We start from the raw sequence: 26,416 nt of genomic DNA on the forward strand, positions 1-26,416 counted from the left end.
CCGTTCCTGCCCCCCGAAGCGGAGAAAGTTAGTCAAATCTGCAGAAACCACAGCCGGGGGGGAGGCTACGTCTCTGCCACAGCTTTGATGTCACCCCTGCATGTCCCACAGGTGCTGCGCCGTTGCCATAGCCCCAGCACCGCGGTCCCCACCACCGCTTTGCCATTAAGTCATGCAGGAAGAGGGGGATAATGCAAAAATATTTCCTCTCCCCCCACATCCCCATCCTGTCCCCAAGGTGCCTGGAGCTGGTCAGGCCTGGGGGGCCACGTGTGTGGCTGCAGCCGCCATCCAGCCCCTCGCATGTGGGGCTGGAGGTCATGGCAGGAGTTTGGGGGGCTGCATTGGGGACGCCACATTTATGCCCCCCTCCCCAGCCCTGCAAAGTCCATCCCAGCCACCGGTGAGGCTGCGGGGTGTCCCGGGCTCCCGGGGGAGTGCGGTGGGAGCCGGGAAGGTTTCTGAGAAGTGCCCCCCCATGTTGAATCGCGGCCGGGCCTCCCTGCGGTTTCCCCCTGCTCTCACCTCCTCGGCACAGTCACGCCAGCACCCACGCACCAGCACGCTGCACCCAGCCTTGGGGGTGGCACACGCTGTGTCCCCACCACTGTCACCCTCCCCAAGGTGAAGGGGACCCCCCTGGTGCTGGAGTCCCCCTGAGATGTGTGTTTCTTGTGCCTGACCTGTACCCATCCTGCACCTGCCATGCACCCAGCATCCCTGCACCCAACCTTCGCTGTGCAACCCACACCCATTCTGCACCGGTCCCTGCACCCCCTGTGCACCTCCCGAGCACCCTGCACCCCCTGTGCAGCCCCTGAGCACCCTGCACCCCCTGTGCACCTCCCGAGAACCCTGCACCCCCTGTGCACCTCCCGAGAACCCTGCACCCCCTGGGCACCTCCCGAGCACCCTGCACCCCCTGTGCATCCCCCGAGCACCCTGCACCCCCTTTGCACCCTGCTCCCATCCTTGCACCAGCTCCTGCACCCATTTAGCAGCCGAGCTGCCGGCGCAGTTCCCTGCAGCCCCTCATGTTGCTTGGTGACAAACAAGGGGTGACACGGTCCATCGTGTGGGACCCCCCGCCACGGGGCACTCCTGACCCCACAGCACAGCCCAGGAGGAAAGGAGAATGGAGCCAGGGTCTGGGGGTGCTGCACACCCACAGGCGCAGGGGCCAAGGGTTTGGGTGCCCCCCAGGGAGCGGGACGCAGGTTGTTGGGGGCAGCTGCCAGCCCTTCCCAGCCCTGTCACACCGGCTGCACTCTCAGAGGAAGCCGCTCCGCTTTCTTGCACCCAGCGCTGGTTAAAAATACCACTCCTGATTTTAATACAGCGGCGGCGGGTGCTATTTTGGGCTGGGAGCAGGAAGCGAAACCCCACGTGGGTCCCAGCGTTGCTCGCCCCCCTCTCCAAGCTGCCCCCGAGCTCGACCGGGCGGTTGTGCTGGGGGCCAGGGGGGTTATTTGAAGCCCAGCAGCCGGGCACCCTCCTTCACCTTCTGTGCCTTCCAGCGCAGCAGGCGGATGGCGCGCAGGCTGAGCCGCAGCACCGCGTCGTACTTGAACACCAGCTTGTAGAAGGCGTCGGTGACGAGGGCGCCGCTGGGGTCGGCGTGCTTGAGCGCGGCCATCGGCGTGTACGCCGCGTTGGTCTGGTGCCGGAAGGGCGGCCGGGCCGCCTCGATCACCCGCAGCGTGTGCTGCACGTGGGGACGAGACTGTTCCCTTCCTCTCCTGGTCCCCTCCTTGTTCCCATCTCCATCCCCATTCCCATCCTATTCCCATCCTCATTCTCATTGCATTCCCATCCCATCCTATCCCCATTCCCAACCCCATCCCAATGATTCCCATTCCATTCCAGCCCATCCCATTGCATCTCCATTCCAATCCCATCCCTATCCTCATTCCCATCCTGTCTCCTTCCCATCCCCATTCCCACCCTCTTCCCATCTCATCCCCATTCCCAAGCTCTTCCCTTCCCACCCTATCCCCATTCCCTTCTCCATCCCATTCCCATCCCCTCATTGCATTCCCATCCCATCCCATCTCCATCCCATTCCCACCCTGTCTGCTTCCCATTCCATCCCCATTCCCGACCTATTCCCATCCTATCCCCATTCCCATCCTGTCTCCTTCCCATCCCATCACCATTCCGAACCCCTTCCCAACTTATCCCTGTCTCTGTCCCCATCCCCATTCCCATCCCAGCCCCATTCCCAGCTTGGGCTCAGCCCCATGCAGACGGAGCCCAGCCAGGGGCAGTCAGGCAGGGGGGTGGGAAGAGGACAGTCCTCAGCCTGGCAGGGCCACCCCCCTGCCTGTCACCTCTGCGATGTCCTCGGGGGTCTGGCCCAGGCTGGCAAAGACATCCCTGGAGTTGCGCAGGTAGAGGTTGGTGAAGATGTCGGCCGTCTCGGGGTCGGTCCGCGAGTAGTCGGCGCGTTTGGCTTCCTCGTACAACTTCTCCTCAAACTCCGTTGTCACCGGTCCCGGCTCCACCAGGCTGATCCTGCCCAGGGACAGGGCGTTGGGGAACCCAGCACCCCAAATCCCCCGCCCCGGGGGGCTGCACCAGCGCCATCCCCTGGCACTCACGCCACATTGAAGCGCAGCGCCTGCACCACCAAGCTCTCGCAGAAACCCTCCACCGCGAACTTGGAGGCCGCGTAGATGTCGTTGAAGACGATGCCTGGATGGGTGGGGGTCCTGGTGAGGGCTGGAGGGGGGCTTGGTCCCACTGGGGCGCCCCGTGCCCCCTCTTACCCTGCAGGCCCATGATGCTGCTGATGACGACGATGTGGCCCCCGCGGCGCCGCTTCATGTCGGGCAACACCTCCTTGACCAGGCGGACGAGGCCGAAGAAGTTGGTGTCCATGAGGTTCTGCATGGCCGCCAGGCTCTGGCACTCCAGGGGACCCGCCATGCCCACCCCTGCGTTGCTGACTGAGGGCACGGGTGTCACCGAGGTGTCCCCTGCGCAGGGCGGGTGCCTGCCCTGTGCTCAGAGAGTCCCCAGTGCACAGATGGTCCCTGGTGCACGGAGGGTCCCTGGTGTGGGACATGCTTGACATGGGCTGTCCTTGGTGCCAGGGGTACCCCTGGTACGCAGAGGGTCCCTGGTGCACAGGATGTGCCCACCATGGGGTATCCCTGGGGCAGGGTGTCCCCACTGCACAGGATATCCCCAATATAGGGTTATCGTGGTGTGGAGTGTCCCTGGTGCACTGTGTGTCCCCAACATGAGTTGTCCCCAGTGCAGGGTGTCCCTAGTGCATGGAGGGTCCCTGGTGTGGGGTGCCCCTGGTGCATGGGGTGTCCCCAGCACGGAGGGGGCTCCCTGGCTCAGGGCATGGACTGACATGGGGGGATCTTGGGTCTCACCCAGGACATCGATGTGACGCCCAGGGACACTGTCCAGACAGGCGCGGATGGAGCTCTCGTCACACACATCCAACTGCTTGATCTCCAGCGTCCGGCCCAGCGCCGGCCCCGCCGCGGCCGCCAGCGCCCCGCTCCTGCCCGTGTCCCTCATGGTGGCGATGACTGGGGGCAGAGGTGGCTCAGCCCCGCACCGGGTGTCCCCCCACCCTAGAATGGGGTTTCCCCCCACCCCGCTCACCTCGGAAGCGGCGCTGCTTGTCCCTTGCCAGCCGCACGGCCAGCGCCAGCCCGATGCCGGAGGAGCAGCCGGTGATCAGCACCGTCTTGGGAGCCATGGTGTGACCACGGCCCCCCTCACCACGGCCCCCCTGCCTTTAATAGCGGCTGGCGCCCCCAAATCCGGGCCCTTAATCCCCCCTTGGCTAATCCCAGCGGGATTTGCCTGTGGCCGCGTGGCTGAGCCTCACGTGGTGCCCAGGACGCACAGAGGAGCCTTTGTGCGGGACTTGGGGCACCATGGGGACACCGCGGGACACGGGGACACCGCCAGCCGCACGCCCGCAGGCAGCGGGGGGGCTGTGGGAACTGACCCCCTCCATGCCCTGGCTTTTCCTTTAGAGGGGACGAGGCGTAAACTCTGAAAAAATAACCTTTATTCTTGCTGTATAAAACACGTCACAGTTTGACTGGCCTTGCGGGGACATGGGGGACACAGTGGCAGGTGCACCCCTCACCCCCTGCCCCCAGGACCCCAATCCTGGGGCTGAGGACCCCCAGGCCCACCTGGCCTGGGGAGGAGGGGTGTCAGGCCCCCACGGGACTCTTGGGGACACTTGGGGCCGGTGCTGGGTGGGGGGGAGAAAGTGCTTTGAGTGTGGGGGGGCCCAGCAGCACTGGCACCCCAGGACCCCATGGGCAGAGCTGGGGCGCAGGGGGGTGGCTGCTGATAGAGGAGATGTCATTGTCCCTGTGTGCGCTGCACTGAGCTCGCTCCAGTCCTGCCGCCCTGTGCCGGCAACGCCAGGCCGTGCCGAGCCACGCTGGGCTGTGCCGAGCTGTGCCGGCAATGCCAGGCTGTGCTGAGCAGTGCCAAGCGTGCCGGGCTGTGCCGAGCCATGCCGGCAGTGCCGAGCCGCGCTGGGCTTTGCCAGGCTGCGCCGTGCCGTGCGGCGGTGCCACGCGGTGCGGCGGTGGGCGCTCAGAGGGCCACGCAGGTGCAGTAGTGCCGCAGCTTGCAGGGCAGGATCCCGCGGTTGATCTGGTGGAACTCCACGAGCTGGATGAGGTCGGCGAAGCGCGTCTGCCCGTCGTCCATGGTGAAGTAGAGCCGGCCCTCCTCCTCACTCTGCGGGGGGACGCTGATCAGACCCCCCGCCCTCAGCACCCCCGCCACCCCCCGGCACCGCCACCGGCACTCACCGGCAGGATGAGATAGTGTTTGACTCTCTGCAGGTGACACAGGGACAGGACGAAGCCCTTGGGATTGCGCTGGCTCTCCCGCACCAGGAAGACACTGTGAGCCCCGGGGAGGTGACACTGTTGGTCCTGGGTCCCCTCAGCCACCTCTGTGTCACCCCCAGGACCCCAGGTACATCCCCTCCCAAGTCCAGTATCCCTTGGGGACACTGTATCCCCCCTGGGAGCCCCACAAACCCCTGGCTCCCATATCCCTGAGGCTTCCACACCCCATATCCCCTAGGAAAGCCTCCGCCATCTCCCAGGGTTCCTGCATCACCCCATGAGCCGCAAGGCCCTATAACCCCTGGGGTCATGTCCCGCCCAGGACTCCCATGTCCCCTCCATGAGCCCTGGGGACCCCGTTATCCCCCCTGGGGTCCCATACCCATCCACCAAGCCCTGTCGGCCGATGAGCTGCTGGGTGTCCTCCCGGGAGATGCGCCCGTGGAACCAGGGCTGGGTGCGGTGGATGGCTGCGGGGAGACGGGGGTCAGGCGCAGGGGGGACAGGGACAGGGACCCCCCCCGGCACAACCCGCTGTGCTCACCGGCGCTGAGCGGGGAGCTCTGGCAGGCCGCCGGCAGGCTGTACCGGTGCGTCGTCTTCTTCTGGCCGTGCAAAGCAAGGAGTGGGCATGAGGGTGGGCTCAGCGGGACCCCCCAGCACCCCTCTGCACCCCAACTCACCCTCCAGGCTTGTGCCTCCTCCAGGGCCACCGTCAGCACCTCGCTGGGGTTCTCAATCACCCTGCCCGTGCACCCCGAGAAGTCCATGGCCACCAGCGCGTTGTCCGAGACGCTTCGCTGCGGGGAGGTTTGGGGTGACGGGGGGGTCCCCGTGGGCTGGGGGTTGTGGGGGGGCGGCACTCACCAGGGGCGTGGGGCCGATCCAGGAGGGCTGGCTCAGCCGCGCCTGCGCCTGCTGGTAGTTGCGGTAGAGCTGCATGCCGTACTGGGGGGAACGGGCCTGTCAGTAGGGGGGTCCCACAGCGGGGTGGGGGGACACCCACCTGGCGTGGGGATGGGGACCTCCACATCCACATCCACACGGTGTGGGGACAGGGACACTCATCCTGCATCTTTTCTAGCACAGGGATGGGAGCATCCCCCCAGCATCTCCCCAGCTTCCCCCCAGCTTCCCCCCAGCATCTCCCCAGCATCCCCCAGCACCTCCCCAGCATCTCCCCAGCATCCCCCAGCATCTCCCCAGCATCTCCCCAGCATCCCCCAGCATCCCCCAGCATCTCCCCAGCATCTCCCAGCATCTCCCCAGCATCTCCTCAGCACCTCCCAGCATCTCCCCAGCATCCCCCCAGTATCTCTCCAACATCCTCCAGCATCCTCCAGTGTCTTCCCAGCTTCCTTCAGCACCCCCAGTATCTCCCCAGCATCCCTCAGCATCTCCCCAGCACCTCCCAGCATCTCCCCAGCATCCCCCCAGTATCTCCCCAGCATCCTCCAGTGTCTCCCCAGCTTCCTCCAGCTCCCCCCAGCATCCCCCCAGTATCTCCCCAGCATCCTCCAGCACCCCCGGTATCTCCCCAGCATCCCCCCCAGCACAGGGCCCTGTACCCTCCCGGGGGGGCCCTGTCCCACCTTGAAGAGTCGAAAAGCCGCCATCCAGCAGCTCCGGCTCTGCTCATCCTCACTGCAGAGCAGCTTCAGCCCCTTCACACCGCTCCGCACCTTGTGGGGCTGCGGGGGGAGACCAGAGCCATCACTGGGCCGCCCTTGGGGGACAGAGACCCCTCAGCAGGGGAAGGAACGGTCCCCTCGGCCCCCCAGCCTGGCAGGGACACCCCCACCTTGATGCAGAAGCCGAACTCGGTGGGTGTCCCGTAGAGCTTCTTGCCCTGCGTCACGTAGTAGATGTTGGACTCGGTGAGGTCAGCGAAGTACTGGAGGTGTCGGGGGTCCTGGCGTGGGGGGGTGTCAGTGCCAGCCCCACTGCACCCCCCATTGTGCCCCCCACCCGTCCCCTCACCTTGGAGGTGCCTTTGGTGGAGTAGTAGAGCCCCGAGCGGCGCAGGGAGAAGTGGAAACGCTTCCAGACCTTGCGCCCCGGCTCCCGCAGGTGCAGGAAGCCCTGGACCTCGGGGCAGCTCCCTGAGTTGAGGAAGTTCTGGGGGGACACGAGGGTTGAGGGGGACGGCAGGGTCCCCAGGGCATGGGGAGGTCCCCATGGCACAGTGATGTCCCCATGGCACAGCCAGGCGCGGTGGCCCCGTACCTGGATGAGCTCAGAGTGCGCCATGCTCTTATTCGCCTCCAGGCAGCTGGAAACCATCACCTCGGGGAAGAGGGACTGCTGGGGGTGACAGGAGGGTCAGGGGACACCCACAAGGTGCTCAGGGTCCCCAGAGAGCATACGGGTCCCTGTGGGACACCCAGGTCCTCATGGGACACTCGAGTCCCCACGGAACATCCATGTCCCCGTGGGACACCCAGGTCCTCATGGGACACTCGAGTCCTCACGGAACATCCATGTCCCCATGGGACACTCAGGTCCTCATGGGACACTCGAGTCCCCATGGAACGTCCGTGTCCCTGTGGGACACCCAGGTCCTCATGGGACACTCGAGTCCCCACGGAACATCCGTGTCCCCATGGGACACCCAGGTCCTCATGGGACACTCGAGTCCCCATGGAATGGAACGTCCCTGTGGGACACCCAGGTCCTCATGGGACACTCGAGTCCTCACGGAACATCCATGTCCCCGTGGGACACCCAGGTCCCCACTGGCCACCCGTGTCCCCGTGGGCTTTGCCACGTACCGCGTTGCTCTTGAAGAGCTCGTACTTGGCGAAGTTCTTGCGGAACACGAAGCGGCTGTCGGCGCCGGGGGGCCAGGAGCTCTGCACCTCCACCACCGCCTCATGGTCCTCCAAGCACCGCTCTACGGGGATGAGAAGCACAACGGGGCTCAGTGCGGCGGCCAGGGAGGGGACACGCGGTGCCACACCGTGCCATGCCGAGCCGTGCCGGCGGCTCACCCAGCGCCAGGTGCTGGTGCAGCTCGACCAGGGCCCAGCTCTGGTCCTGCAGCGCCCGCGTCCTCCGCACCAGCGTCTCGCAGAGCTGCCGCGCCGTGGTCGCCGCCGACGCCTCCAGCGAGCGGCACGCGCCGTCCTCGCCGAACACCTTCACCACCTGCACCGAAACGGGGCGGTCAGGGCACCCTAAGGCTCCCTCCCACCCTTCCCCAGCCCCACAACTCACGTGGGAAGCGCCTTCGCGGGGGGGTCCCTGCCCCAGGGCCGGGCTGCTGAGGATGGGCGAGTTGGAGGGGCTGCAGAGCTCGGGGAAGGGGTTGGGGATGGCGGGCAGCGACGAGGCGCGCGGCTCCTCCGGCGGCACCGGGCGGCTGCGGGCACACATGAGCTCAGCTCCCCCTCAGCACCAGATCCCCTCATCCCCCAGGATCGGGACCCCCCAACCCACCTGCTGCTGTGGATGAAGAGGGGCTGCGAGCGCTTGACCTCGGGGGGCCCCTCGCCCCCGTCCCGCTCGCCAGGGACCCCGTCCTGCTCCGCGCTGCCTGGCCCGGGGGGGTCCCGGAGGCTGCTCGGCTGAGCCCCCCCCTCCATGGCATTATCTGCTTGGGGGAGAGAGTGGGTCCTGCTCCACACGAGGTTCCGGTGGGGGGGTCGGGGGTCGTTGGCCGCCTTGGGCATCCCCATGGCCACCGGGCTGGGGACCACACGGGCCACCAGCCACCGCCACGCTAGTGCTGCGGCACTGCTGGGGGCTGCACGCCCCCCGCCTGGGGGGTGTTTTGCCGGTGCCCAGACAAGCGCTGACTCAGCACCTGGCGGGGTGACTCAGCACCGCCCCGCCTGTCCCCCCGGGGTCCCCGTCCCGGTGTGGAAGCTGGGGGACAGGAGAGGAGCTGGGGGGGCACAGCCCTACGAACCAGCTGAGAGTCCCCACAGCCCCCACGGGACCCTCTGCAGTGTCCCCGTGTCACCACCCGGAGCTTGGGGACACTGAGGACACTGCCTGAGCTGGACTGGTGCTGGTGGAGCCGAGTTGGGCTGAGCTGAACTGGGCCAAAGTGAGCTAAACTGAGCTTTGCCGGGCTGAGCTTTGCTAGGCTGAGCTTTGCTAGGCTGAGCTTTGCTAGGCTGAGCTTTGCCGGGCTGAGCTTTGCCAGGCTGAGCCCCGACGCCGGCGGCAGCAGGAAGCGGAGCGTGGCGGGGGCCCAGCCCAGACACCTCCTCGGGTCCAGCCAAACCGGTTCTGGCGGCCGCTCCCAGCTCCACCTCACCGCGCTGGCATCCGCGCCGGGGCGGCCGCGCCGGCGGCCGGGGGCGAGGGACCGGCGCCCGCCGTGGGAACGGCCCCGAGCCCACCCAGCGGCACGGCCCCCCGCACCGCCACGTCACCCAGCCCGCTGCCGGCGCCCACGCGGTGCCGCGGCGCTCAGGGGATGTGGGGACACCGACCAGAGCGCACGTTTTGGCCCCAAAATGATTTGGGATGAAGCTCAGCGGCGGGGGGTGTGTGGCCATGGAGAGCCCGGTCATGGCGAGGGGTGGCACACAGGGCCACCGGCATGCCGCACACGTAACACACGGGTGGTGGCCGCGCCGGTGGCACTTGGTGGCCGCGGGTGCACACCGGGCCCTGCCGTCACCTCGGTGCCGCACGGGGCCGGGTTAATCATCCACCCGTCAGCGTCCCCGCCTCCCGGCCAGCCCGGGGTCCAAGTCCATGGGCGGCAGGACTGATGCCATCGCGCGGCTGCCACCGCCGTCCCCTCCCATCGTTGTCCCCGCCACGTCCCTGCCCTGGCTGTCCCACCGGCAGGGACTCACCGCTCTGTCCCTGCTCCTCTGCCCTGGCTGTGCGGTGTCCCCCCCTCGGCCCTGGGTGACACTGGGGACAACCAGGGGTCAGGTGGGGTGATGCTGCCCACAGTGGGACAGGGTGCAGGGGACACCGAGGGGGATGTGACAGGTGGGGTCCCCGCAGGACCCTGGGACAGCGGCACAGCCCTGTCACCAACCTGCCAGCCCATCACCGTGGCCTCAGGTCACCCCGGTGCCAGCGCTGTCCTGATGGCTGTGACTGGGCTCTGATGGGGTGATGGGGACACACAGAGTGTTCCTGGGGTCTGGGACAAACAGAGCAACTGGGGTCTTCGGGGTATGGCACAAGGGGACCAGGACCACCAGGGTTAAGGGACAGGGGGACCAGTGCCATCAGGTTTAGGGGACAGAGTCCCAGGGCCACCAGGGTTCGTGGATGGAGTCAGCAGGACCGTGGGGCAGGGGGATGTTATGGTTGTGGGATGGGGTCCCAGGGCCACCAGAGCTACAGGACAGGGGGACCAGAGCCACCAGGGCTATGGGATGGGGTCCGAGGGCCACCAGGTGAGGGGACAGGGGGACCAAGGCCACCAGGTCTGTATGACAGAGTTCCCAGGGTCACCAGGGTTGGGGGACAGGGTCAGGGTCAGGAGATGGGGTCCCAGGGCCACCGGGGCTATAAGATGTGATCCCAGGGCCACCAGGGTTAGGGGACAGGATCCCAGGGCCACCAGGACTAAGGGACAAGGGTCCCAGGTCCCTCAGTGGTGGGTGGGGGTCCCGGTGGGTGCCGGGGCGGCGGGACGGGGGTGCGGAGGCTGTGGGGCGGCGGTGGCGGCGCTGAGGCTGTGCCGGGACAGCAGAGGAGGAGAAAGAGCCGGGAGGAAGGCGGGAGGGAAGGGGCAAAGGGGGACACGGGGCACGTCGGAAGGACAAAGCCAACGTCCCCGGGGGTGGCGATGCCCCCCAGGGCGCCGGCGACCCCCAGCCCGGCCCCGTTCCTACCTGCAGGCGCCCGCCGCGTCCCGCCAGGCTCCCGCCGGACCGGGGATTCCTGTTCTCCCCGGCTTTATCTACCTGCGCCAGCTCCCGCCCCCGCCTGACATCACTGCGCCCCGGGCCGGCCACCCGCCACCGGCTTCCCCCCGGCACCCAGGGGTGTCCCCCAGCCCCCCGGCACCGGGATGGGGCATCCAGACTGGTCCACTGTCAACCGCGGGGGTCTGAGCCCCCCCAAACCCACAGCCCACCACCCAGTGTTGGCGATGGGGAGTTTCCCACAATGCACTGGGGTGACCCCAGGAGCTGGGGGGGGACATGGCTGTCCTGGGGGTGGCCCATCCTGGATCCCCCCAGCTGTGGGGTTTGGGTTGGGGCTCCCCTGGGACCCCACAAATTGACCTGTGGGGTGGGGGGTCCCATGGGTTCAGCACAGGGACTGGTGCGGGTGGGGACCCCGTGGGGCGTGGGGAGGCTCGGGGGGGTCTCATGCAGGTGGCAGCGTTGGGAGGGACCCCATGCGGGGGGCTGTGGGATGGGGGGACCTGTGGGGGTCCCTTAGGGGATCTGTGGGGGCCCTTGAGGGTTTCCATGGGGCCTGGGGACGGGGGGTCTCCATGGAGTCGTGCGAGCCCCATAGGGCCCGTGGGTGCCCCCATGGGGTCTGTGGGTGTCCCCATAAGGGGTGTGCGTGTCCCCACGGGGGGTGTGGGTGACCTCATGGGTTCCTTGGGGACATAGAGTCCCCGAAGAGGTTCCTATGGGGGGCTCAGGTGGTCCCCGCGAGGGACGCTGAGGGTTCCACACGGGTCCGCGGGTGACCCCTTGGGGTCTGTGGGTGTCCCCAGGGGGCTGGTTGCGGGTCCTATGGGCGTGTTTGCGGGTCCCATAGGGGTGGTTGTGGGTCCCGTCGGGTTGCTGCGGGTCCCACGGTGCCACCGCGGGTCCCACGGGGCGGTTGCGGATCCCACGGGGTCGCTGCGGGTCCCCGCGGGTTCCGTGGGGACGCGGCGGGCGAGGGCGGCCCCGCCGCTGTGCGCTCCTCCCTCCAGCAGGTGGCGCGGCGGTGCCCGCCGGGAGCAGACGAGAGGAGGCGGTGCCGCGCAGCCGGAAAGGGCCGCGTCACGTGGGCACACCCGGAAGCGGCGGGCGAGCGGCGATGAGCGGCGGGGCCGAGGAGGCGGCGGCGGCGGCCGGGACGGGGCCCGGGGCCGAGCGGCGGGTCCGCATCGTGGTGGAGTATTGGTGAGCACCGCGCCGGCCACGGGCTGTGCCGCTCCGCCGCCTGCGGGGCTTGCGGCGCTGCCGGCGGCCAAGAACTGGGGAGGCCAATGGCACCGGGGCTGGGATAGAACGGGGGTGTTCAGTAGGTCAGAGAGGTTCTCCTGCCCCTCTGCTCTGCCCTGGGGAGACCACACCTGGAATATTGTGTCCAGTTGTGGCCCCTCAGTTCCAGAAGGACAGGGAACTGCTGGAGAGAGTCCAGCGCAGCCACCAAGATGCTGAAGGGAGTGGAGCATCTCCCGTGTGAGGAAAGGCTGAGGGAGCTGGGGCTCTGGAGCTGGAGAAGAGGAGACTGAGGGGGGACTCATTCCTGGGGATCAATATGGAAAGGGGCAGTGTCAGGAGGATGGAGCCAGGCTCTTCTGGGTGACAACCAGTGACAGGACAAGGGGCAATGGGTGCAAACTGGAACACAAAAGGTTCCACTTAAATTTGAGAAGAAACTTGTTCATGGTGAGGGTGTCAGAGCCTGGCCCAGGCTGCCCAGGGAGGTTGTGGAGTCTCCTTCTCTGCAGACATTCAAACCCGCCTGGACACCTTCCTGTGGAACCTCAGCTGGGTGTTCCTGCTCCATGGGGGGATTGCACTGGATGAGCTTTCCAGGGCCCTTCAGCCCCTGACATTCTGTGATTCTGGGTTTGGGGGGGACACAGGGACAGGGGTGACACAGGGACGGAGGTCGTGGAGTTAGGGGTCAGCAGCAGGGGAGGTGGGTGCTGAGGGTCCTCACTTTGGGGAGGGGTTGGACAGGGTGATGGGGGATGCTGGTGGGGGCTCCCCCGGCTGCGCCCCCCTCTCACCTGCCCCCCCCACCCCCAGCGAGCCCTGCGGCTTCGAGCCCACGTACCAGGAGCTGGCGAGCGCGGTGCGGGAGGAGTACCCCGACATCGAGATCGAGTCCCGCCTGGGGGGCACCGGTAAGGCTGCGGGGGGGCCCTGCTGGGGTGTGCTGTGGGTTGGGTGACCCCCACCTGCTTCCACAGCAGTGCAGGGTGTCAGCCCTGGTTTGGGGGGGCTGAGCTGGTGGAAACTTTCTGGTGAGGCTGGAGGGGGTTGTGCCCTTGTTGAGTGCTGCACGTTGTGGGGGCTGCCCCTCACCCAGGTCTCGGGGCACGCAGAGACTCTGGAGCCTGGGGGGCTGGCGGAACCCCCCCAGGCTCTCTGGGGGTGCCTTGTGTGCTCTGCCAGCCCTGTCTTGCCACTGGGGGTGACACTGTGGCGTCTCTGCCTCCTGTGTGCCTGTGCTGGAGCTCGGTGCGGCAGCAATGGCAGTGGGATGGGCGAGAAGTTGGTGACACCATATAGGGCAGGGACACGGGGTTGTGACACTGTGCAGGTTGGGGACACAGCTCACAGTTTGGCCCCGGGTGCTTTTCAGGTGCCTTTGAGATTGAGATCAACGGGCAGCTGGTTTTCTCCAAGCTGGAGAATGGAGGATTTCCCTACGAGAAGGACGTGAGTACCGGCCCTGCAGGGTCCTTGTGTCACTTTCAGGCAGGTTTATTTTCGCAGTGACCTCCCCCGTGTCCTGTTTTTCCCTGGACATCCCCATTTCCTCACCCTCCCATTCTCCCTGAGCTCTGGCGACGCTCACGATCCCGTCGGGTGTTGCTCCCCTTCGTACCACCCTGCCAGGACCTGCCGCAGGTCCTGCTGGGGTACAGAGGGACCCTGAGCAGTGTGGGGAGCAGAGGAAAAAGGCTCCTGGGCTTCCTGCCTTGGCATGGCCGGGATTTGCCCCCGTGGCGCTGCCTGACCCCCACGTATTCTCCCCTCTTGTCTCCTCAGCTGATTGAAGCGATTCGCCGAGCGAGGAATGGGGAACCGCTGGAGAAAATCACCAACAGCCGCCCCCCCTGCGTCATCCTGTAGCCCCCGCGCCCGGCTGGGACCTCCCAGCACCCACCAGTGACCACCAGTGACCTCCGACTGGCACCTCCCAGCTTCACGCTGCCTTCATTTGCTTCCTGCACGTCTGGGGGGGGACCAGGGACATTGGGGCGATGTGACAACGTCAGGACCCTCCCTGGTAACTGGGGGTGAGCGCTGGGATGGGCAGAGCTGCCAGTACTGGTGTCACTGGGCTGGGGAGGCCATCCTGGCCGGTCCCTTTGGGTCGTGTCCCCGCTGTGCCTGACCCCCCGTGATGTGGAGGGGCTCCCTACCTGCCTTTGCCTCCCCTCAGCAGTGACGGGGGGGGCTCTCCTCTCCCTCAGCCCCTGCAGATTTGGGGACCCCACCACCAAACTCTTTTCCCAGCCCTCAGGGGAGCCAGGCCAGGTGTGTGGGGGGTGACTTGGCAGCTCCAGCCCCTCCAGCAGAGGAAAAACCACTCACTCGCAACTTTTAGTGCGATTCGTTAATAATTAAAGTCTCTCCTGTCACTGTTTAAACTGGTGTGAGGGCAGCAGGGACCGGCTGCCCCCGCCCCGGGCATGGGAACCCCGTCTCGGCTCCGTCCCCACGGCCAAGAGGTTTATTTAACAGCCACGATTTCCCCCCCCCGCCCCGTCCTCGAGCTTCGCCCCCGTAACGACTCTGCCTCTCACCGGGGGTGGCTGAGCCGGCCCAGGGGCCCCCCCTATTTATTCTATACTGTGTATAAACCCAGTGAATAAAGGACGGAGGAGAAGGTGGTGGCCCCTCCTGTGTCCCTTGGTCACAGGGGTGGGACAGGGGCACTGAAGCATGAAAATGGGTTTAAATCAGGTCCCAGCTCTTGCCTGCCCGGCGGGATCGGGACTTTTACCCTCCCAAAAAGCGCGTCCTGCCCTTCGCTGCCTCCCCGGGTGGCAGCAGCTGAGGGAAAGGACACAACTGTCCCTAGGAGGTGACCCCGGGTCCCCTGTGCTGGAGGAAGGAGGAACCACACAGACTAAGGGAGTCATAAAAAAACAATGTACAATTATCAAATATACATCTCGGTGCGGTACAGTCGGCTTCAAAAGAATCCGGGAGGAGCTGCAACGCACGTCTGGCGTCCGTCCGCTCTCAGTGCAAGTCCGTGTGTCCCGGCGCGGCGGGGGCGCCGGTATGGGGGGCGGCGAGGGACAGGGACAGCTTGGAGAGGGGGGTGGTGGCATTGGAGCCTTTGGGGTGACGGCGGTGGGCTGTGTGTCCCCCGGCTCAGTGCAGTTTGGGGGTCCCCACAGCAACACCTGGCACAAGGGTGACTCTCCAGTCCCCATGAGTGTCCCACAGCGTCCTGGGTTCTCGGTGGCTGGTGTAACAGCCCCAAAGCTCGCCATGCCGTCCCCCTCAAGCTGCCTTGGCGAAGTGGGGGGGGTGTGTCCCCAGCCCTACACAGCCGCATTGTCAGGGCCGGCCAGGCCCAGGTATTCAGGGTTCTCGGCCGTGGGTGTCGTGCCGGGGCCGCCCTCGGGGCCCCCGGGTTTGGGGGGGTCTTGGTTCCAGTAGTAGGGGTTGTCGAAGGCCTGGCTGAAGGGCCCGGGGGGGGCCAGGTACTCGGGGTTCTCCACGGCGTGGCCGAAGGGCCCGGCGAAGGGGTTCTTGGTGTCCTTGATGAGCCCGTTCTTCCCCTGGTGTCCCTTGGGCTTGTCCGGCGGGGACGGGGGCGCGCGGGGGTGCCGGGGTGGGGACCGCCGCTCCACAGCCTGGTTCACGTACTCTGCAGGGACAAGGGACACGGTAGGGACCACCATGGGCTTGCTGCCTCCCCACGCAGGGTCCCCCTTGTCCCCTCCCTACCTGGCATGGCGGTGCGGGTGGCTGGGGGGGTGACACCCTCGGGGTCCAGACTCTCGCCGTCCTCGGCCACCAGCGTGGTGGGATCCTCGCTGTAGCGGGGCAGGGAGCTGGGCTCCCGTGCCCCCCCGCTCTGCGGGACCCCCTTGGTCGCCCCGTCCTCCTCTGGTGGCTCCAGCACGGGACTCTCTGGCCCCTCCGCCAGCCCCGGGGAGGGGAAGGGGAAGGCGGCCAAACCTTCACCCTCCTCCGTGTCAGCCGGGGTTTCTGCCGTGCTCTGGGGACAGGATGGGGGGCACTGAGTCAGGCGCTAGCACCCCACACCCAGGGACCCGTCCCAGTGCCTGTGTGGGGGATTTACACCCCACATCCCCCCCGCCAGCACTAGGGTCACCTCTGGCAGCAAAGAGGGGGCTCCCTCTTGCCCCCCACCTACCCGCGTGGAGGAGATGCGGCTGCGGTAGGCGCTGGAGCTCTCGGCGCTGAAGAAGCCCTGGTGAGGGACCAAGTACTCCTCGGCGTCAACCAGGTCCCCCATGTCCTCCTCCTCCAGCAGCGCGCGGTAGAACGTGCTGTCCATGGAGCCCGGCAGCCCCGCCAGGTCGTTCTGGAGGGGGGTGAGTGGTTAGTGCCCCCCCGGGGTGCTGGCGGGGGGGCAGGACCCCCAGGGAGCCGCGTACCTGGATGACAACGAAGCGCTGGGGGTCGCGGGCCATGCGGGAGAACTCGGTGACCAGCTCCCGAAATTTGGGTCGGCACTCGGAGTCGATCATCCAGCCTGGGGGGGGTGGGGAGAACCGGGTGATGTCAGGGCTGGGAGGGGCAACGTGCCACCACAGCCCCCTGTCCTTGTCCCCCTCCCCGTACATTTCACCATGATCATATAGACGTCGATGGTGCAGATGGGCGGCTGTGGCAGCCGCTCGCCCTTCTCCAGCAGATCCGGGATCTCCCGAGCGGGGATCCCGTCGTAGGGTTTCGCCCCAAATGTCATCAGCTCCCACACGGTGACACCTGTGGGGACAGGGACAAGGGTGAGCGGTGCCCCAGGTCCCCTGCCAGCCCGGGGACGGGGTCACCCTGAGGTACCGTAGCTCCAGACGTCGCTCTGGTGCGTGAAGCGCCGTCGGAGGATTGATTCCAGTGCCATCCACTTGATGGGGACCTGGGACAGGGCAGACGGAGAGAAGGATGAGAGGAAACGGCCTCAAGTTGTGCCAGGGAGGTTTAGATTGGAAACTGGGAATGATTTCTTCCCCAAAGGGCTGTGGGGCATTGGAACAGGCTGCCCAGGGCAGTGCTGCAGTCACCATCCCTGGAGGGCTGGACAGACGGACATGAGGTTCTCAGGACACGGGGCAGTGCCAGGGGTTGGGGGACATAGGACTCAATCTTGAGGGGCTTCTCCAACCAGAACGATTTGATGATTCTATGGGCAGGACTGGGGGGGGTCTGGCTGTCCCCAGGGGGACGCACCGTGGTCCCCACGTCCCCAAGCCCCACCTTGCCGCCATCAGCGTGGTACTCGGTCTCATCGATGTCGAGCAGCCGGGCCAGCCCGAAGTCGGTGATCTTGACGTGGTTGGGGCTCTTGACCAGGACGTTGCGAGCGGCCAGGTCCCGGTGCACCAGCCGCACCTCCTCCAGGTAACTCATCCCCTGGGGACAGCACACATCAGCCTGGCCCCCCAGTGTCCCCACCGTGTTCCCCCAACCCCGTGTCCTACCTTGGCGATCTGCACACACCAGTTGAGCAGGTCCTGGGAGCCGATGTGGTCCTTGTTCTCGCGCACGTAGTCCAGGAGGCAGCCGTAGGGCATCAGCTGCGTCACCAGCTGCACCGTGGACGTCAGGCAGATGCCCAGCAGCCGTGACACATAGGGACTGCCCACCCCCGCCATCACGTAGGCCTCCTGTAGGGGGAAAGGGGCCGGTCAGGCTGGGCAGGGGGGCCACCACTTGTCCCCCCGCACCACCAGAACACTCACGTCCAAAATCTCCTTGTTGGCTTTGGGCGACGTGTTCTCCCGCAAGACCTTGATGGCCACCGGGATCTTCACGCTCTCGCCGTCGGGGATCCAGATGCCCTAGGAATGGGGGGATATAAGTGAGGGGGGTGGAGCGGGGATGTCCCCACCCCACTGGTGAAACCCCCACACACCTTATAGACGGTGCCAAAAGCACCGGAGCCCAAAACTTTGACTTTCTTGAGCTCCGTCTCCTTGAGGATCCGCATCTGCGCCTGGTTGGGGAGGGCCCCGCTGGGCGTCAGTGGCTCCACCAGCTGTGGGACACACACGAGTGGGTGAGGGGGAACCAGAGCCATGCTCCTGACCCCCCCTCAGCACCAGGGGTTCCCGTGTCCCCACCTCGGTCTCCTGCAGCAGGCGCCGCATGGCGTGTTTGCGCTCCTGCTGCCGCCGGCGCTTGACGCAGATGACGGTGATGAGCAGGAGGACGACGACCAGCAGAGCCCCCACCACGCCGGCGATGATGGATGTCACCTGGCTGGGGGACAGGAGGTGACCAGGGTGGGGGTCCCTGCTGGGGAAGCTCCCCAGCACCCCGAGGGGTGGGGGTCAGGGTGGCACAGGGCGCTTGTACCTCGGTTTTTGATCCACGGGACACCCGTCCTCATCCCGGATCGTGCACCTTGGGGACACAACAACATCCCCCGCGTCAGCGTCCCGCTGTGACCCCCATCCTTCCCCGTTCCCACCCCAAACCCGACTCACGAGTGGGTGCAGTTGGTGGGGCAGAGCTGGCAGACGCCGTTCTCGTCCGGGTACTTCCAGACGGGGACAAAAGAGGCGTCCGCCTTCACCCCGCTGGGGCAGCGCCGCACGCACTGCTGCGCGTCCTTGTAGTGGGCACACGCCACGCACTGGTCCGCCTCCTGCGGGGGGACACGGCGGGGGGGTGAGGGACCCAGGCGTCCGGGGTGGCCCCCAAACCCCCCTTCCATCCCCCTGTGTCCTCACGGAGCCGAAGCAGGTCTCGGTGCCGTTCTGGGGCTGGCACTCAGGGTGACAGGGCAGGCACCGCGTCCCGTTGGCGTGTTCACGGATGGCTCTGCGGGGAGAAGGGAGCGTGGGGCGGGCTCAGGGATGGGGGTCCCGGACCCCCCGTGGTGTGGGGGCTCTGCCCGCCATCCCCAGGCTCCCTGCTCACCCGTCCAGGATGTTGCAGGAGGCGACGCACTCCTGTCCCCGCAGGAACCGCTGGCAGGTGACACACTGGGTCGGGCCGGGGCCCCAGCAGTGGCCGTGGGCGCAGAGCGGGGAGCAGACCAGCCCCTCGCTTTCTGGGGGGGGACACACAGATGTAGGTGACAATGACCGAGACATACATGTCAGTGACACAGAGTGGGATGGAGTGCACCCTCAGGTTTCATAGGATCACAGGATCATTTTGGTTGGAAAAGACCCTCAGGATCATAGAGTCCAACCATAACCCAGCTTTGTCGCTGCCCCGTGTCCTGAGAAGCTCATGTCCGTCTGTCCAACCCTCCAGGGATGGTGACTCCAGCACTGCCCTGGGCAGCCTGTTCCAATGCCCCACAGCCCTTTGGGGAAGAAATTGTTCCCAGATCCAATCTCAACCTCCCCTGGTGCAACTTGAGGCCGTTTCCTTGCAGAACCCCCCAGGTCCCTCAGCCGCTCCCATCACACTTGTGCTCCAGCCCCTTCCCCAGCTCCATTCCCTTCTCTCAACTCGCTCCAGCACCTCAAGCCCAAAGTGACCCCAGGATCCACGGTTTGGCCTCCCCAGCACCCAGGACATTCTCTATGAGCACCATGGGTGGATCCACCAGCTTCCCCCAACCCCATTCCCCCCATCCCGGGTGTCACCTACCGCACTGCTCGGGGGGTTTGTTGTGGGTCTGGAAGAGGCGCTGCCGGGGGTTGCGGAAGATGCTGCCCCAGGGCACCTTCTGCAGGAAGCAGAGCTGGGGGTTGTGGTGGACGAGGACCATCCCGCTGCTGATCTCCCGCAGGGCGCGCAGCCCCAGCGCCCGCACCCCCAGGTCCTGCAGCGTCAGCGAGTAGGCGCCGCTGCCGAGACACCGCCGGGTGAGCACCGAGACCCCCCCCGACAAAACGTCCCCACGTCCCTCACCGTGTCCCCAACCCCGCTCACTTGTGCAACACTCGGCCCCGGATCACCCGCAGGTTTTGGAAGACGCCCAGGTCTGACATGCCTGGGGGCCAGGCGGCGATGTAGAGGAAACCTGTGGGGAGGTGAGTGTCACTGTCACTGCTCTCGTGTCCCCCCCAGCCCCATTCACAGCCCCCCGGCTCCCCCTGCTCTCACCCGTCAGCTCCTCCAGGCTCTCGAAGATCCGCAGCAGTTTGGGGTCCAGGGGGGGTGTGTTGGTGCTGGGGTCTCTGCCAAGGACAGGAGGGAAGTTGGAGGGGGTGGGGATCCCAGGGGGGTCCTGGTGGCCGCCTGTGGGCTCGTGGAGGGGTCCTTACCCAGTGAAGGTCTCGGGAAGGAAGGCCAGGCTGCCGAAAATCTTGGTGCAGCCGTTGAAGTGCTGGATGTTGGAGGCGTTGACGGCGCGGACGCCCTTCAGGAAATCCACCCCCAGCCCGTAGCACACTGTGGGGGGCATAGCAGGGCTGGGGGGGTCCGCCGGGACCCCCCGCTCCCCCAGAAACACTCACTGCTCCTGCCTCCCTAGCCATGCAGGAGCACCCGAAGCGCTTGGCCAGCACCCCAGGGACCCCCCTTAGGACATGGTCAGCACACCCCAGGGTCCCCAGAGCCCCCCCGAGGGCATGGCCAGCGCCCCAAGGACCCCCCTTAGGACATGGTCAGCACACCCCAGGGTCTCCAGAGCCCCCCCGAGGGCATGGCCAGTGCCCCAGGGACCCCCCTTAGGACATGGTCAGCACACCCCAGGGTCCCCAGGGCCCCCCCAGGTGCCAAGGGGGGCGCTGCTCACCCTCCGGGCAGGGTTTGCTGCACTTCTCGCACTTCTGGACGTTGTTGACCGTCACCTCTTGGCTGTTCTGGGGGCACACAAGGGTGCAGGATCCCACCTCCGTCGCCAGGTAGTTATCTGGGGGGGGGTGAGGAGGGGGTCAGGGCCACAGTGGCTCAGCAGCGTCCCCCCCCGCTGCCACCACACGCACAGGGACACTGGCTGACGCAGCTGGCACCGAAGGTGTAGCGCCCGTCGCGGTTGGGCACCGACTCGAAGGTGTCCGAGTTGTAGATGACGAGGGGGGGACAGTGCAGCTCGCAGATCCCGCTCCGGTTGAAGTTCAGGCAGGCCTGGGTTGGTGGGGGTGGACACAACGGTGGATGTCACCCCCCGGGCTGTGTCCCCGCGGGTCCCCCCGCTGTCCCCGGCGCTCACCAGGCAGTCGGAGTGCTTGGGGCCGGTGCAGCCGGCGGCGCACTGCTCGTGGCAGCAATCCGTCGGCTTCGTGCCCTTGCAGCGCGGGCAGCCGTGGCAGATGCTGTTGGTCACTGCGGGGGGGGCACGGAGACATGCGATGGGGGACGAGGACCCCACAAATGCCTCCCCCCTCCTCCCCAAGGGATGTCCCTGGGATGGGGTGTAGGTGGATTCCCAGGGAAGGGATTTACAGGGGGTGAGGGGAGCCCCAAGCAGGGTAAGGATTTGGGCGCCAAGTAGAGGATAATGGGTCAGATAAGGGGGAATAGGTGGGGGGCTCCAAAGCAAGGATGCTGGGGAGCTGTGGGAGGGAAGCAGGAGGTCCAGGGGGTCTCTGGGGACAGGATTTAGGTGACAAGTAGGGGACAATGGGACAGGGATTTGGGGGGTAAGTGGGTGTCCTCAGAGCAAGGATTCTGGGGAGCCCATGGGGAGACTGGGGGGGCAAGGGGGTCCCTGGGGTGGCGAGGTGGCGAGTTGGGGTCAATGGGGCAGGGACATGCAGAGGGAGGGGGGGTCCCCAGAGATTTTGGAGGGGCCGGCAGGGTTTTGGGGGTGCAGGGGGGGCAGAGGTGTCTGCACTCACGCGTCTGGCAGTCCTGCGGCCCCTCGCCCCAGCAGTGCCCCTCGGGACACAGCGCCCGGCAGTCGGGACCTGCAGAGAGGGGGGTGGTGGCAGGGGGGGCTGGCAACCCCCCGAGCCCCCTCCGTGGGTCCAACCCGCCCCCCGGCCCCCCCGGGTGCTCACAGCTGCGGCTGCGGGCGCTCTCCACGAGGATCTCGCCACGGAGCTCGTTGTGCCGGTGGAAGATGTCGGCCCACAGGATGGTCTCCTGGAAGCAGAGCTGGGGGTTCCCCTCGATGCGCACCCCCCCTTTCAGGATCTCTGTGCAGGGACAGGGACGGGGGGGTCAGCATGGGGGGGGGGGGGCTGCAGCCTCATGGGGACACCCAGCTGTGAATGGGGGGGATCTGCCACCCCATGGGGACACCCAGCTGTGGATGTGGGGGGACATACAGCCCCATGGGGACGCCCAGTCCCAGATTGGGACCTGTCACCCCATGGGGACACCCAGCTATGGACTGGGGGCACCTATAGCCCCATGGGGACACCCAGCTATGGACTGGGGACACCTGTAGCCCCATGGGGACACCCAGCTATGGACTGGGGACACCTGTTGCCCCACGGGGATGCCCAGGCATGGATGGGGGGACATGCAGCCCCATGGGGACACCCAGCCCTGGATAGGGACCTGCAACCCCATGGGGACACCCAGACGTAGACTGGGGAGACCCACAGCCCCGTGGGGACACCCAGCCCTGGATAGGGACCTGCAACCCCACGGGGACACCCAGCTATGGGTTGGGTTGACCCACAGCCCCTTGGGGACACCCAGCCCTGGGCAGGGACCCAGCGCTCCAGGCAGGGACTGTTGGGGACCAGCACTCTGGGCAGGGACCTGCAGCCCCCCCAGCACCCCATGGCAGGAGCCCCCACCCGGGGAGGGCGTCCCTGACCTGTGAGGTGCCTCATGCCGAGCTGGCGCAGCCCCGGGGTCCCGGTGGGGCCGGCGTTGCCCACCACGGCCAGGGCGTAACGCTCCTGGAACAGCTGCGTCCCCCGGATGATGCGCAGGTTCTGCAGCTCCAACCCGCTCACTTGGTTCTCCGCGATCAGCACGTAGCCCTGCACCTCCTTGATGTCCTGGGGACAAGGGGACATTGTGAGGGGCACAGCCAGACCCCCGCCGTGCCCCACCTGGGGGGGTTTTCCCCTCTTTTGTGCACCTTGAGGAAGGCGGTGTCGGCGTCGGGGGGCAGGTAGGTGAGCTCCAGGTTGCCCTGCACCACCTGGCAGCCCTGGTAGAGGTGCCGCAGGGTCTCGTAGTGGCTCTCGGGGCTGGAGGGACGCAGCAGCTTCATGTCGGTCCCCGTGCAGACTGCGGGGACACAGCGGGAGCTCAGCCGCGGGTCCCGTCCCCTTCATCCGCGCCCCCGCGGGAAAGTGACCCTGCGGTGGCACCACCGGCGTCCGCAGGAAACGCCGCGGATCCGGAGATAGATGGACGATTATCTCCCAACAGCTTCCGATGGGTTTCCTGGATCTCCCGCCCCGGCACGCGGCAAAACGGCTCCCGCTTTGGCACCCCGCCCCCCGCACGAGGGACACCGGTGTCACCCTGTCCCCGCGGTGGGCGTCGGGGGCTGAGCTGGGACCTGCAAACCCAAATCTTGCTGCAAACCCCCCCCTCGGGTGCCCCGTGCCGGGGGCCGCAGCGGGGGCCGCGGGCAGGAATGCTCTGCCCACGCCGGCGGGGGGGCCGCGCCGAGACAAGACCCGATTGTTGAGCGGTGGCGGCTGCCGCAGCCCGGCTGGCCCCGTCCCACGGGGGGTTTCTGGCCAGGGGACCATCCCCGGGGTGTCGGGGGATGGGTTTGAGGTGCGGGAGCCCGCCCTGGGCCCCGTGTTGGGCGGGTGAGTCACGGCCATGGGTGGCACCGGGGCCCCCGGCCGCCCGCTCCCGGCAGGAACCGCCTTTTCAGGTCGGGCGTGTTTGGGGAGCAGCGGTGACGCAGGGGCTGGCGGGCACGGCCCAGCCCCGGCGCGCCCGCGGCCCCCACAGACCCCGGCACCCCAGCTCCGCTCCGACACCCCCCTGCCACCGCCCCGGTGCCACTGCCATCCCCTCCCTGCACACGGGACAAGGGGACACCGGGGTACAGGGGGTCAGGCAGCCGTTCTCTGCCCTCCGCCCGGGTTTGGCGTCCCTGTGCCTGGCTGGAGGGGCCACCGGCCACCCCGTGGCTGAGTGACAGCCCCTGGTGCCGGCAGCTGCCTGCAGGGCCTCGTGGCTGCCGGCCGCCTCCTCTGCCCGCTGCAGGGCCACCGAGCCAAGGAGAGCCCCCGGGCACGGCTGGGGTGCCCCCCAAATTTGGGGTTCAGCTCTCAGCCCACTGCGGTGGCTTTGGCTGCACAACGGAGGGTCCCCCCAGGAGGAAACGGTGGCATCGCAGCAAGTGGCCAAAGCTCAAGGTCTACCCCACGGTGCGGGCAGGGGGTGCTGGCTGTCCTGGGCGAAGGGCAGGTGGGACGGGAGCAGGGACGGATCCTGGTGGGATCCTGGTCCTGCTGGCTACCCCTGGTCCCCAGCCGGGCACCGGGAGGGCAGGCAGTGACCTGTCCCTGTGGGCAGTGTCACCGCGGAACGTCCTGTCTGCTCGCAGGTGGCCACCGAGGGGTCTGGTAGAGCCACCAGCCATGTGCCCACAGGGTTGCACTGGCCCCGGTTGACACCAAGCTGGGGCTGCCAGTCATCCCCTCCTGGCCAACACAAGGATCCGGCCCAAGGGATGGCGTTGGGGACATGGGGACACACCAGTGTGTCCCCAGCCCAGAGCTGGGAGCTCGCCAGGCACGGACCCTCTGAGCAGGGCAAGCCGTGGGGTGCCAGGAGCAGAGGGGGACCCTGCATGTCCCCATGTCCCTGCTCCACAATCCTGCATCACTCATCCCCACCAGGCATTTGCTTCCCAAAACGCCCCTGGTGCTGGACCTGCCCCCACAACGCGGGGCTCAAACCCTGTGAGCCACTTCTGGTGGCCACCTTGGGACCACCACCCCCGTCCTTGTCCCCCTGCCAGCCTCTTCTGGGGATGCTGGTGGCCACCGCGGGGCCACCACCCCCGTCCTTGTCCCCTGCCAGCCGTGTCCCCGCCGAGGCCCGGGGCCAGCGCTCCTGCCCAGGCTGCTCCCCGCTCCCTCCCGGCCGCTCTCCGGGCTGGGCAGGGTGCGGCACGTCGAGAATGTGGATGGGAGCGACGGGGACGCACCCACCCAGCCACCCACCCGCTCCTGCCCCGGCACCCCGCGGCTCCCTGCCCTGCACCCCGAAACTTCCCCGTGGCACCGCGAAGGGAGCCCCGGGAATTTGGGGTGCCCACCCCCGGCCCTGCTTCCCCGGGAGTTACCGGAGCGCTGGCTGCAGCCGGGCGGGGGGGTCCCCGCTCCTCGGGGCGGTACCGGGTTCCCCAAACTCCTCCCGGGGCAGGGGACCCGGGGCTCGTCCCGCCTGGGGGGGCCGGGGCAGAGCGGGCAGGGCAGCGCCGTCCGGCCCAGCGCCTCCCAGTCCAGCCCAGTCCGGCCCCCCAGTCCCTGCAGGCGATCGCGGCGCGGGACAACCGGGGGGGACCGAGGGGGCACCGGGAGGGATCGGAACCGAGGAGGTCCCGTCGCTTTCAACAGAGCAACCCCCGTGCACGCCGGACCCTCAACTTACTGCCCCCCCGGTGCACTCCCGGTCCCCCCCGGTGCTCCCCCGGTGCCCTCGGTGTCGGTCGCTCCCGTGCAAAACTTTGCACAAAGTCCCGCCGCCACCGGGGGGGCGGCTCCTGCGGCCCGGTGTCCTCGCTGTTCCCGCTGTCCCCACGCTCCCCGGTGTCCCCCCGCTCCCCGGTGACCCCCCCCACCGCCGGTCCCCGTCCCGGTGCGGTCGAACCCACCTTCGGCGGCGGCGGGGGGGCCGCAGAGGGCGGCGAGCAGGAGCCCGGCGCAGAGGCAGCGTCCGGCGGGGATCATGGTGCTCAGCGCGGGCCGCGGCCCATGGCCCCCGCCGGCCGCTCCGGGAAAGTTTGCGGTGCGGAGCCGCCGCCTCCCGCCGCTCCCGGGCTCCGCCTGGCGGGGCCGCGCCGCGCGCTCCCGGCCCCGGGGGAGGGCGCGCCCGCTCCCCCTCCACCCCCACCCCCCCCCGCCATTCCCGCGCGCGCTCCCGCCGCCCCCGCTGCACCGGGAGCATCGGGACCCCCACGCTCCCGGGGGACAGCGAACCCGTCCTGGTGCGGGACGCCCCCCGGCCCGGTGGTCTCGGGGTCCCGCACCCCGGCGGGGCTGCACCGGCTGCAGGGTTGGGGGTGCGGAGGCGTCACCGCGGGGAGAAAAACCCCGTCCTTGTCCCCTCACCTGGCCCGCTGGGGCTGTGAGTGTCACCCGTGCAGAGGAAGGGGACAGTAATGCCACTCCTGGGTTTGGGGACGTGAGGATAATCCCAGGGGTGGGGGGGGGGGGGTCAGTCCCGAGGTGCAGGGACACCCCAGCAGCACGCGATGGGTCCCCAATGAGGTGGCCTGGAGTTGGCATCTGTCCCCTATCCCCCACCCTGGGCACAAGATACGTTGCTGCCCTGGGTGCACAGGGGGGGACATTGGGACACGGGTCCTCTGGGATGGGCACAGACAGCAATGGGGACGCCCCACACACCCGACCGAACCCCCCCAGCCAAGAAGAACCGGGATAGCATCCCCACATGGGGCTGGTTGTTCCCACCATGTCCCCATCCCGTGTTCTCACGCATGTCACCGTGGCCACCCGC

The 26,416-nt window shown here is 67.5% G+C and overlaps 4 protein-coding genes across 10 annotated transcripts; 1 reads left to right on the forward strand and 3 right to left on the reverse strand.

Annotated features, from left to right (window-relative positions):
* Positions 1–1,309: 1,309 nt before the first annotated feature.
* Positions 1,310–3,742, reverse strand: LOC136111991 (retinol dehydrogenase 8-like). 2 transcript variants are annotated; one of them, XM_065856464.2, is made up of 6 exons: positions 3,625–3,742; positions 3,387–3,548; positions 2,769–2,948; positions 2,601–2,694; positions 2,331–2,514; positions 1,310–1,705 (listed from the first exon to the last, which is right to left on the reverse strand). In XM_065856464.2, the coding sequence occupies exons 1-6, from the start codon at positions 3,719–3,721 to the stop codon at positions 1,466–1,468; spliced, it is 957 nt and encodes a 318-aa protein (XP_065712536.1). In that variant the 5' UTR covers positions 3,722–3,742; the 3' UTR covers positions 1,310–1,465. The 2 variants fall into 2 exon arrangements, with proteins under 2 accessions (XP_065712536.1, XP_071674193.1); XM_071818092.1 differs by lacking the exon at positions 3,387–3,548.
* Positions 3,743–4,022: 280 nt separating this feature from the next.
* On the reverse strand, positions 4,023–10,723 carry GRB7 (growth factor receptor bound protein 7). 5 transcript variants are annotated; one of them, XM_071817979.1, is made up of 15 exons: positions 10,661–10,723; positions 8,286–8,442; positions 8,064–8,208; positions 7,838–7,994; positions 7,619–7,740; positions 7,074–7,151; positions 6,828–6,965; positions 6,649–6,759; positions 6,440–6,538; positions 5,715–5,795; positions 5,531–5,647; positions 5,392–5,452; positions 5,230–5,317; positions 4,806–4,899; positions 4,023–4,731 (listed from the first exon to the last, which is right to left on the reverse strand). In XM_071817979.1, exons 2-15 carry the CDS (start codon positions 8,429–8,431, stop codon positions 4,585–4,587), a joined length of 1,584 nt encoding a protein of 527 aa, XP_071674080.1. In that variant the 5' UTR covers positions 8,432–8,442; positions 10,661–10,723; the 3' UTR covers positions 4,023–4,584. The 5 variants fall into 5 exon arrangements, with proteins under 5 accessions (XP_071674080.1, XP_065712491.1, XP_071674079.1 ...); XM_065856419.2 differs by having other exon boundaries at positions 8,286–8,439; positions 10,661–10,706; XM_071817978.1 differs by lacking the exon at positions 10,661–10,723 and having other exon boundaries at positions 6,649–6,696; positions 8,286–9,031.
* Positions 10,724–11,757: 1,034 nt separating this feature from the next.
* Positions 11,758–14,570, forward strand: MIEN1 (migration and invasion enhancer 1). The gene is made up of 4 exons (XM_065856460.2): positions 11,758–11,899; positions 12,758–12,855; positions 13,317–13,393; positions 13,727–14,570. Exons 1-4 carry the CDS (start codon positions 11,814–11,816, stop codon positions 13,808–13,810), a joined length of 345 nt encoding a protein of 114 aa, XP_065712532.1. The 5' UTR covers positions 11,758–11,813; the 3' UTR covers positions 13,811–14,570.
* Positions 14,571–14,822: 252 nt separating this feature from the next.
* On the reverse strand, positions 14,823–25,720 carry ERBB2 (erb-b2 receptor tyrosine kinase 2). 2 transcript variants are annotated; one of them, XM_065856410.2, is made up of 27 exons: positions 25,551–25,720; positions 22,839–22,990; positions 22,569–22,755; positions 21,799–21,936; positions 21,637–21,705; positions 21,009–21,121; positions 20,782–20,923; positions 20,592–20,708; positions 20,119–20,245; positions 19,958–20,031; positions 19,784–19,874; positions 19,499–19,698; positions 18,815–18,947; positions 18,625–18,715; positions 18,379–18,539; positions 18,248–18,295; positions 18,013–18,151; positions 17,805–17,927; positions 17,632–17,730; positions 17,371–17,556; positions 17,147–17,302; positions 16,733–16,808; positions 16,511–16,657; positions 16,324–16,421; positions 16,080–16,250; positions 15,647–15,920; positions 14,823–15,566 (listed from the first exon to the last, which is right to left on the reverse strand). In XM_065856410.2, exons 1-27 carry the CDS (start codon positions 25,624–25,626, stop codon positions 15,238–15,240), a joined length of 3,717 nt encoding a protein of 1,238 aa, XP_065712482.2. In that variant the 5' UTR covers positions 25,627–25,720; the 3' UTR covers positions 14,823–15,237. The 2 variants fall into 2 exon arrangements, with proteins under 2 accessions (XP_065712482.2, XP_071674076.1); XM_071817975.1 differs by lacking the exon at positions 25,551–25,720 and adding an exon at positions 25,020–25,044.
* Positions 25,721–26,416: the final 696 nt, after the last annotated feature.

The sequence above is a fragment of the Patagioenas fasciata genome, chromosome 22 (assembly GCF_037038585.1).
Source record: "Patagioenas fasciata isolate bPatFas1 chromosome 22, bPatFas1.hap1, whole genome shotgun sequence".
NCBI lineage: Eukaryota > Metazoa > Chordata > Aves > Columbiformes > Columbidae > Patagioenas > Patagioenas fasciata.

What these genes read in the sequence shown, in the direction of transcription:
- ERBB2 (XM_065856410.2), bottom strand. Translation starts at nt 25,626, where the DNA reads ATGATCCCCGCCGGACGCTGCCTCTGCGCCGGGCTCCTGCTCGCCGCC. An exon ending in CCGACACCGCCTTCCTCAAG is followed by an intron (nt 22,756 to 22,838) that starts GTGCACAAAAGA and finishes CCTTGTCCCCAG; the next exon opens with GACATCAAGGAGGTGCAGGG. An exon ending in CTGCGTCAGCCAGTGTCCCT is followed by an intron (nt 20,709 to 20,781) that starts GTGCGTGTGGTG and finishes ACCCCCCCCCAG; the next exon opens with ATAACTACCTGGCGACGGAG.
- LOC136111991 (XM_065856464.2), bottom strand. Translation starts at nt 3,721, where the DNA reads ATGGCTCCCAAGACGGTGCTGATCACCGGCTGCTCCTCCGGCATCGGG. An exon ending in GCGTCACATCGATGTCCTGG is followed by an intron (nt 2,949 to 3,386) that starts GTGAGACCCAAG and finishes CCGTGCCCTCAG; the next exon opens with TCAGCAACGCAGGGGTGGGC. An exon ending in CCCCCGAGGACATCGCAGAG is followed by an intron (nt 1,706 to 2,330) that starts GTGACAGGCAGG and finishes CCCCACGTGCAG; the next exon opens with CACACGCTGCGGGTGATCGA.
- GRB7 (XM_071817976.1), bottom strand. Translation starts at nt 8,524, where the DNA reads ATGGGGATGCCCAAGGCGGCCAACGACCCCCGACCCCCCCACCGGAAC. An exon ending in AGGAGGCACAAGCCTGGAGG is followed by an intron (nt 5,453 to 5,530) that starts GTGAGTTGGGGT and finishes TTGCACGGCCAG; the next exon opens with AAGAAGACGACGCACCGGTA. An exon ending in AACACTATCTCATCCTGCCG is followed by an intron (nt 4,732 to 4,805) that starts GTGAGTGCCGGT and finishes GTCCCCCCGCAG; the next exon opens with AGTGAGGAGGAGGGCCGGCT.
- MIEN1 (XM_065856460.2), top strand. Translation starts at nt 11,814, where the DNA reads ATGAGCGGCGGGGCCGAGGAGGCGGCGGCGGCGGCCGGGACGGGGCCC. An exon ending in GTCCCGCCTGGGGGGCACCG is followed by an intron (nt 12,856 to 13,316) that starts GTAAGGCTGCGG and finishes GGTGCTTTTCAG; the next exon opens with GTGCCTTTGAGATTGAGATC. An exon ending in GATTTCCCTACGAGAAGGAC is followed by an intron (nt 13,394 to 13,726) that starts GTGAGTACCGGC and finishes TTGTCTCCTCAG; the next exon opens with CTGATTGAAGCGATTCGCCG.